An 8,637-nucleotide genomic window follows, 5' to 3' on the forward strand; every position below is an offset into this window, starting at 1 on the left:
GCCTACGAATGCCTGAAGTTGGCCGTGTTCGAACGGAAGCGTAGTTCTCAACCGATATTGCTAACCGTATTCGTATACGTATACGGTCTGGTATACGTTGGCTTACAATAGTATTCGAATACTTTCAGATAAAAATTTTAACAACTCGTGTATAACATTGTAAGTTATTTTTTTTTTTGCAGCAACGACACGACATAAATACGCGGATCAGATGGGCTAAATCTCGAAACAGCCGAGTAACGTTGATTCATATAGTATATTTATATACATAGATTTCTGCATTCTTAATTTGCCACGATACTACATATCGCGTAAAGCAGCATTTCTCAAACTAGGATTCGTTAACTTTCGGAAGAAAGTATATTACGTATATTTTAAAATAAACAAATTCTGATATTTTATCATCCTTAGAAAAAGAAACGCTACTATGTTATGCAAAAGGATTTCGAAAATTTACGTTTATCCAAGGGCTCTTAACGAGGGTGAAGTTTGAGAAACACTGGTGTAAAATATCATGTGTGACGTAATTAAAAAAAGTGAAACCCATTTATCATGTTTGATTGATGTTATCGTAAATGTATCGGATCGATGTACATACATAGAATGTCGTCTTATCGATGGAACGTCAAAGCATCTAACTTTATTGAGACTAAAAAATTTAAACGAACTTTGATATAGTTTTCGTCTAATTCTTTTTCATGTCATGCTTTCCTATCGAATAGCTTCGTTGCTTCGGTCTGACAAAATTCGTAGATTTTGCAAACTAAAAAATTCATTTAGGACAAAGCAGACAGAATTTGATATCGTCGTCCTTGAACCAAAGAAATCTATATTATCACACAATAAAATCAATGTTCCCCTATTCCCATATTCTTTTATCACGAGTATCGATTAAAAATTTAAAAAGTAATTTTCGTTTATTTATCTAGAGTTAGAAAATTGGTATCTTCACGTACGTCATTTGAATCATGTAGACCGATTTATCAATCTACTCAATTTACTTTGCCAATTTTCCCTAAATGACAAACAATTGTAGAATGACTAACGTTCATTTACGATGCTATCTTTCGTACAGTTCGATATGAATCACTTTCGATAATCTATAATCTATATAGTTTCATTGTTTGCTGTGCCTGCTCCATAGCACGATTTCTAAAGTCATATTGCTATAACATTGCTTTCAAATTGCCAAGAATTGTTTACCTGTGAAGTTGAAAATTCAATTTTCTTTTATCTGAATTTTATCAACAATTACAGGGTTACGTGGGTACTTACCAGACATGGTTGAAAAACGCGTTTCGGACTTTGGAATGACCGATAAACGTAAAAATAAAATAAACGACTGTATAAGGAAACGATATGTCCTATCCTTTGTGGTTGTGGCCCGTGCTTATCTTTTACAGTCCTACAGTGGAGAGACTTATCTTGTAGTAAACATGGAAAAGACAGTTCGATCATGTACATTTCATAGACAGACAAAGTATCGAGGAATCATATGCGTTCAATAATCCGCTAATTAATCATTTTTCTATCCGAGGTTTTTAGGAACTGTACAGTTGCCCACTATTTAGTAACACGATTTATTGTGTACCTATCTAGTAAAAATTACTAGTCGAACGATTCATCGAAATAAAAAAATAATCCGGTTCGATCACAGATGAAATACAAGTTTAAAATACCACTACAAGATTATTTACATGGAATGTTTGTAAGCATTGAAAATATCGTAACTATAAAATAAAAAGTTTAAACGGCCAAAATAAGTGTTTCAATCTTTCTTACAATCAAGTTCATTTAAAGACTTTACGTACGTTTTGTAAATAAGTCAGTCCGTTTTGTTTATATTATAATGATGTAGTACAATGTTCGTTAATGGTAAAAATCTCATTTCTTCTCACAGCATAAAATGCCGCTTAATGCTTTTCGGTTAAACCAAAGTTATAAATTAAATGCGTTGTATGCAGTGTATTAATGATCGATAAACATATCGAAATATCGGTACGATTATCTATGTACAATGCAATCGAACGAATTTTTGTAGGAGCACGTAACAATTACCGACAATGGAAATTGTAATTCGCTTTGATTTTTTAGCTCTAAATGACGTTCCAAGCAAACTTAAGAAAAATCTTTTTTGTGCACGGATGCCATTAGTTGGAAAGAATTATTATTTTCAATAAAAAAAACTCTGCGAGTGTATTCTTTCTCATCAAGAATTCAGTTTTGCTCCTAATGGCTGTGGTCTTAAATTTCGTTCGATCCTCTTTTGTTGCTGGTCGAACAACCGTTGCTCTCGTTCTCTTCGCTTCTGTTCTCTCAATGTTTTTGCGGTATCTCCGAATTCTTTTGATGTTTCTTCTTCCCAACCGACAGTATTTTCTTCCCACTCGCCGAGTTCATTCTGTATAAATAAAAATTTATAAGTAAAGTACTATCAATGTATTATACAATAACATGTGTAAACTTACAGATGGAATAGGATCACTGGCTACAGCAAACTTTGAAAAATTCCGTGATGCATTCTCTGATGCTTTATCTTTAACCAGAATTTTTGTTTGCTTAGTAATCTTTGGTGTCATATCCTGCAACGTATATAAAAGATCGAGTACGTGTAACTTGATTTTTGCAATAATATCGCCAAGTATAATTACTTCAAAAAAGTTTGGTAGCTGCTCCTCTGTTGGTTCGGATGATTTAGATGCTTGCTGTCTGTATTGTTCGATTTTAGCTTGTATCGTATTAACTGGCCTATCTGGTACAACCACAACAGGATTTTCCTCCCATTGATCCCACTGCTCTGATTCCTTGAGCAAGCATCTTCAGTGATTACTATTATCGAAGTCAGTGGTACAATAGGGTTTACATGATCTTACAATTTTCATGAGCTATCAAATTGGGAATATAATAGACGTACTATATAGTATTTGAGACTCACTGTTGTATTGTTTGGTACGACACCAACTGTAGAGAGAGGAATGGAATCGCAAGACGATCTACGTCGACGCCGAAGGCAGCACATTGCACGCTTAAATATGCCCAGTAAAAGTACGACAAGAGCTTTTAAGCGGTTTACTAAAAACTCTACAGCCATCGTGATCGTGTATCGTGGCTGTAACCCTAACCTCTATCTCAGTGGTTAACAAAATATGTATGTTTCCTAGTACGTAAAGTTGAGACTAGTCAAATGCCATTTTCTTGAGAGATTTTCAACATGAAGCGATATTACTTTTGCTTCATTTCGTACTTAACTTATAAACGCTAATAATATAATACTTTACTATTGGGATTGCAATTTTATTGCATCAAAGGTTACAGAGAATTATCGATTAAAGATGGTCCGTCGATTATCGACTCTCAACAGGTTGCAATCGTCGCTTATCAAACTTCAACTTGATTCGACTTTTTCGCGGTATCGGTATACCTTATGCTTTATGCCTTATGCCTTATACCATATGCATAAGAAACAGCAAGTTGACAATTTTACGAATGAATTAATACAAACAAATATATCGAAAGGAAATGTCTTGAATGTTCATAGGTTAGAACGTGGGCAAATAAAACGATTAGTTTCTTGTTGCAATGTTTTTATTTCACAAATTTAAACCCTTGGCCCACTTGTTCATGTGCATTTTTCACGTTTCGTCTTACGATCGAATTGACATTTCTGATACGGTCTACATTTTATACCAGCACAATAAACGTCTCCTGAAAGGTATAACTTTGTATATTTACATAAGAAGACTCGAGTATAGGACTTGGACACGTCGATATCGTTACCTGTGTCTGATCCTTTATAACCATTACCGGTACTGACAGGACTGGATCCTACACATGACTCGGTTCCGCATTTATTCGGACAGCATTTTTCATTCGCTACACACTGAAAGTCCGAAACGCATCTGGGTGTACAATTGGACACGTTGTTCCTCAGCGGGCAGTGTCCACTTTTCTCTACATTGATATTATAGAAAATAAAATAAAATTCAAATGAAACGTAAGCAATAGAAGTCGATGATATTCGAAAAACAGCTATGGAAATGGCCATGTGACTTGATGTTATGAATACGGAAACTAATATTCGACTAGTAAAAGTATATAAAAAGACGATATCGAAAGCCTGTGGGTTAAATTTCCGAATTAATGAATAAGTTAAGATAATAATAAGAAAAAGGTACAGGAAAAGGGGCAATATGAACGAAAAATGTCGATGTGACCAAAGATCGATAGTATAGTCATCTAGCGGTGGAAGGGTGAAACTAATTTTGTTGGTGTTTCGTCAGGGCCTCTAACGGGAAAACAGTCAAGTTTGTCCTCGGTTAAGAGTTGAAGGTTTAAAAAATGATCATTCAAATTTCATTCAAATTTTACCATTATAATGCTTGTTCACTTATTTGTTATTGGAAATAACATTAAAAGAAATTGTACAAATACCTATGTCGCCATAAATAGAACTATCGAGGACAAACTTGAGCGTTTTCCCGATAGAGGCGCTGACCAAACTCTGAAAAATAGTTTGGCCTGTTCACCGCTAGATGGGGGTATTGACAGCGCGGGAAATTTGAATTAGTGTGAAAAACATTAAGATTAATTGCTTTATAATTAACACACAATTAATTTCTCTGGAAATAATTGCACGTTCAATGATAGATTAATAGTTACTAGATAGTTGACCGACTGCCATTGTGGCGATAAACAGGCACACCATCAGCGATAAGATTGTTCCCTTGTCTGTGACACAAAACGATTCATATTAGATTCAAAACGTTTCCAGAATTTCATTGTACTTTGATGATATCGAAACAAGAGCGTAAACATGTAGTTAAATAGACTTGAAAATTATACGTAAAGTATTAAACACCTACTAATCATGTTCGATTCGTTCGCTCCTTTATCATAGAATTCCTTCACCTGCAGCGCACCTTCCAGTTCGCACTTTGCTTGGTTGAGAAATGAATCACGTCTAATCGGGGCAAGATAAGAACTCGGCTATATAAACTCCTCTCTCTCTCTCTCTCTCTCTCTCTCTCTCTCTCTCTCTCTCTCTCCTATTTCCACCTCCATTTTCCGGACGACGAAAGGATATTCCTGTTGCAACCACGAATGAAACCACACCACTTGCTGATTCAATCATTTCTCGGAGATTATTCTGTTTCGTATACACTTGGCTGGTTATTTCATGATACTTGCTTTCTGATTCAAACGGTTATTCGAGGAATAACGTACATATGTACTTGGTAGGAGAATTTCGCAGCTGGATCGACGAATTAGAGGCGTCGTGACTCATGCTGTCCTAAGATTTTAATACTGCAACGTAGCTGATGAAAATTGTCCGTTCGTGTATGGTTTCTGGGTAGGGATGGCAAAGAGTTTTGTATTCGACCAACGGTTCATAGACAGTAGAGGTCAAACTAGTAACGTACAACTGATGCACTCGAGCCCTTGGAGGATAGGAATCGATCTCGTTGTAATTGTCACAAAGGAGTATTTTATTCTTATATTTATGTAAACTTTGTATTCGTAGTTGATCCGTGTAAATATTAAATGGTAAATTCTCGAATGCAGATGTAACTCGCTCGCATCGGTGCGTGTCATGATTCGAGGGATTCTGAGACGCGCAGGTAATGAGTATTATTATTAATAAAACGCGTCTTACGTCTCGGAAGATTGACACGACTCATCTTCTCCTTTTGTCAACCTGTTACGTTTCGAGTCTGAACATAGTAGCGCGTACTGTTCAAGGTGCAAGGTTCAAGGTTCGATGCAAATGCGGTTCGGTAATTTAATAATACACGTAACGTAAGCCTGCTCGCCAGGTAGTTTAAGACGCGAAAATTTCTCTTATTCTCGCGAAAGAGAATGAGAAATTTAATGACGTCCGATAATGTACAGGAATGCAGCTCGAGTTGAGAGTTGTTTTCGTAAATGATCTATAATATAATTGATCTATTTCCTATCGTAGAAGTAGTAAGGGCTGACGTTAGGGTTTCTGGGGACGTAAGGATTCCTGGGTACGTTGTAAGGATTCCTAAGCACGTTGTAACGATCCTCTGGTAGCGGGACAACCGAAAAGTCGACGGATTCGATCAGCTCGACGTCTGGTTTCTGGCAAGCCAGAGCGCCGCAACGATTCTTGCAGCACTTGGAGGTTCCTCTGCAGTCGCTGTCGACGCTGCAGGTCGGCGAGCACACCCATCTGCCTTTTGGCTCCGCTGGACAGGAACCTGGTTTCTCTGAGTGGGAATAATTCGAGGATAAGGATTCGTCGATGAGAATATACATAGAAGAAAAAAGACGATGATAAAATGTATTATAATTAAGATGAATTGTAACCGCATTAGCTCACCAGGTGAAACTGTTTGCCTCATGGTCACTGGTCTCGAGCAGACGGTTCCTCCGCAACTGGTCGAACAACATTTGCCAATTCCTTGGCAGTGCGAGTCGGAGAAACAGGACTGACTGCAGATCTGAACCGGCAGAGCTGGTGGGCAGGAACCTGGTTTCTCGGCGAACGGTTCGTTTCTGTAAGCATCGCGTTTGGCTAAAGACTAATACTTGTAACGAATACGAGCCTGACACTTTGTTTCATTTAAATTCACGAATTCTATAGACATTTATTTTTTCGTAACTTGTGTCGCCCATATACATATATGAGCGACACGTGCCACGATCAACGTGTTAAGAACACGCGTTTTCTAATTAAATCGTACCTGGATTGGCCGAAACCGATGGCTAACATCACCGCAAATACAAATGCTGTTGGAAGACACTTCATCGTTGGATCGTTCTTATCCAAAGGAAACCGATAAACACTTGTGGTATTACTGACTGAAAGCGAAACGATCAATGTTCTTATTTAGTTTAGTTTAGTTTAGTTTGTTAGTAATACTGTCACTTGTGCTCCCGCGCGTTCATAGCTTAGTTTGCTAACGGCTGACCAATTGCTCTTCTATATAAGATCGATCCCCACTTGCGCGATCACCGATCAGGCATACGAAACACGTGGACACGTGGTCCGGCCGCGGATCAGAGACCTTAGAACAGTGCACGCTGGTGGTCTCGTTTCGGATGTCGAACCGCAATGGCAATTATCAGGGTAAGTATAATTAACGGGAAATGTAAATCGAGCGGAAGAACGATAAGCCATTTCTTCGCGTTCGCAGGAATGAAACTGATCGAATGGAGGTCTAGAGGATTTCCGGGTGTGGAACGATTCGACACGAAAGATTTCGAAATTTTCAAGCATCGTCACTTGAAACGCGATCTAATTCGGGAGAATATTTCAAAGAATTTTAACGTGGAACGACGATTATGTAAATACTAATCGTTATGGATGCAACACATCTTCACGAAAATACCTGTCTACCGAAACTAAGCGTCCTTCGCGAGGGACGTAACGCGACCGCGACCGTCCTATTAGTCACGAACTGAAAGCTTTCGAGGACTTACGAACGACTGGTTTTTCCTGACAGCGATGCGGACGTTTCGAGAGACAGTTAAATACCGACGATGAATACTTGATTGCACAATTATTCAAAATACTTGTAAGCGTACGAATGTGACGCGTCATACGTTCTTTAGTATTCCTTCGTTTATCGTGTTAATAATTATTACAAAGATTATCGCGTGGTGATTTTGCGAAAACGTTTGCTTTCACAATGTATCTTTTCACGGTTTCCCAAATTTGCATAATAATAATCTGCTGGCGTTCGTTGGACAATTCTTTAGAAACGCACAATTTCCGAGGACGACCGGTTTTTGTCGGAAGATGATGGGAGCTTCGTTTCTCACGATATGCGCGATGGCTTTGGGTGCGCGTGTCTTTGAAAACGACGCGACGCGACGCGACGCGACGCGACCCGACGCCGACGTCGACGATCCTCGGGAAACACATGGCAACCGTTCGCTGCGAGCGACGCTTATTATACATTAGTGTCGTTGACAGCTGATAAAGTTAAGTATAAATTTAAACGTGGTCGATGCGCAAGAAATTTAAGCTCCTCTTCACTTTCCTTCTTTATTGACGTAAACATAAATATAAAAAATGGATCCTACGGACCCGATAGAAAAAAATTACGTAAAACGGATAGGATAACGCGTTACAATTACGATTATTATACATATAGTAAAAGGATAAATGCATTGTTGGTACTTGCGACGCATCAAGTGCGACAGTTTCTGCCGGTAATAATTCGACGCCTGTACAGAGTATCGTTGATGGTAACGACAGTAACGCGTGCAACAAATTACGCGACGTTTTAACGACAATTTAATGTCTTTCGGTGCCGTTGAGATTTTTCTAAGAATGTACTATCCGCGATTAAAACAGGGAAACGCATATTTACAGCGAATCGTTTCATTTTGGCATTTCGCTAAAAACGATGAAACTTTGATTTGGCGCTCGCTAGCATTGTATTCGGTATTGGATCGAGATCCGAATTAATTAATGTACAACTTGGGGTGGGGTGGGGGGGGGGGGGGCGCGTAGTGTGACGGAAATTAAATATAATTATTCCGGAGCTAAAGAGAACTAATACGAACAAAAGTTAGGCTCCGACGTAGATATTCTATAAATAAAACAATTAAATTTTTTAAGTCTATCCACTAGTTTCGAACCTCGTAATCCATAGTGCTTCGAAT

The 8,637-nt window shown here is 38.3% G+C and overlaps 3 protein-coding genes across 4 annotated transcripts; all 3 read right to left on the reverse strand.

Moving 5' to 3' along the window:
• Nucleotides 1-1,564: 1,564 nt before the first annotated feature.
• Nucleotides 1,565-3,309, reverse strand: LOC128872577 (receptor-binding cancer antigen expressed on SiSo cells-like). The gene is made up of 4 exons (XM_054115426.1): nucleotides 2,936-3,309; nucleotides 2,652-2,804; nucleotides 2,469-2,582; nucleotides 1,565-2,401 (listed from the first exon to the last, which is right to left on the reverse strand). The coding sequence occupies exons 1-4, from the start codon at nucleotides 3,089-3,091 to the stop codon at nucleotides 2,210-2,212; spliced, it is 615 nt and encodes a 204-aa protein (XP_053971401.1). The 5' UTR covers nucleotides 3,092-3,309; the 3' UTR covers nucleotides 1,565-2,209.
• Nucleotides 3,310-3,567: 258 nt separating this feature from the next.
• On the reverse strand, nucleotides 3,568-4,960 carry LOC128872582 (WAP four-disulfide core domain protein 2-like). Its single transcript, XM_054115432.1, has 4 exons — nucleotides 4,863-4,960; nucleotides 4,660-4,728; nucleotides 3,778-3,951; nucleotides 3,568-3,705 (listed from the first exon to the last, which is right to left on the reverse strand). Exons 1-4 carry the CDS (start codon nucleotides 4,867-4,869, stop codon nucleotides 3,620-3,622), a joined length of 336 nt encoding a protein of 111 aa, XP_053971407.1. The 5' UTR covers nucleotides 4,870-4,960; the 3' UTR covers nucleotides 3,568-3,619.
• Nucleotides 4,961-5,462: 502 nt separating this feature from the next.
• LOC128872576 (antileukoproteinase-like) lies at nucleotides 5,463-7,582 on the reverse strand. 2 transcript variants are annotated; one of them, XM_054115424.1, is made up of 4 exons: nucleotides 7,447-7,582; nucleotides 6,708-6,825; nucleotides 6,344-6,519; nucleotides 5,463-6,230 (listed from the first exon to the last, which is right to left on the reverse strand). In XM_054115424.1, the coding sequence occupies exons 1-4, from the start codon at nucleotides 7,565-7,567 to the stop codon at nucleotides 5,944-5,946; spliced, it is 702 nt and encodes a 233-aa protein (XP_053971399.1). In that variant the 5' UTR covers nucleotides 7,568-7,582; the 3' UTR covers nucleotides 5,463-5,943. The 2 variants fall into 2 exon arrangements, with proteins under 2 accessions (XP_053971399.1, XP_053971400.1); XM_054115425.1 differs by having other exon boundaries at nucleotides 7,356-7,470.
• Between the last annotated feature and the right edge of the window lie 1,055 nt (nucleotides 7,583-8,637).

Source organism: Hylaeus volcanicus, chromosome 2, assembly GCF_026283585.1.
Source record: "Hylaeus volcanicus isolate JK05 chromosome 2, UHH_iyHylVolc1.0_haploid, whole genome shotgun sequence".
NCBI classification, from domain to species: Eukaryota; Metazoa; Arthropoda; class Insecta; order Hymenoptera; family Colletidae; genus Hylaeus; species Hylaeus volcanicus.

Coding starts and splice junctions, on each gene's coding strand:
- LOC128872576 (XM_054115424.1), bottom strand. CDS start 7,567: ATGACGCGTCACATTCGTACGCTTACAAGTATTTTGAATAATTGTGCA. Junction 6,520..6,707: donor ATCGGTTTCGGCCAATCCAG/GTACGATTTAAT, acceptor CGATGCTTACAG/AAACGAACCGTTCGCCGAGA. Junction 6,231..6,343: donor GAGGCAAACAGTTTCACCTG/GTGAGCTAATGC, acceptor ATTCCCACTCAG/AGAAACCAGGTTCCTGTCCA.
- LOC128872577 (XM_054115426.1), bottom strand. CDS start 3,091: ATGGCTGTAGAGTTTTTAGTAAACCGCTTAAAAGCTCTTGTCGTACTT. Junction 2,583..2,651: donor AGCTACCAAACTTTTTTGAA/GTAATTATACTT, acceptor TATACGTTGCAG/GATATGACACCAAAGATTAC. Junction 2,402..2,468: donor CCAGTGATCCTATTCCATCT/GTAAGTTTACAC, acceptor TTATTTATACAG/AATGAACTCGGCGAGTGGGA.
- LOC128872582 (XM_054115432.1), bottom strand. Junction 3,952..4,659: donor GGCAGTCGGTCAACTATCTA/GTAACTATTAAT, acceptor ATATCAATGTAG/AGAAAAGTGGACACTGCCCG. Junction 3,706..3,777: donor TTATAAAGGATCAGACACAG/GTAACGATATCG, acceptor TATACCTTTCAG/GAGACGTTTATTGTGCTGGT.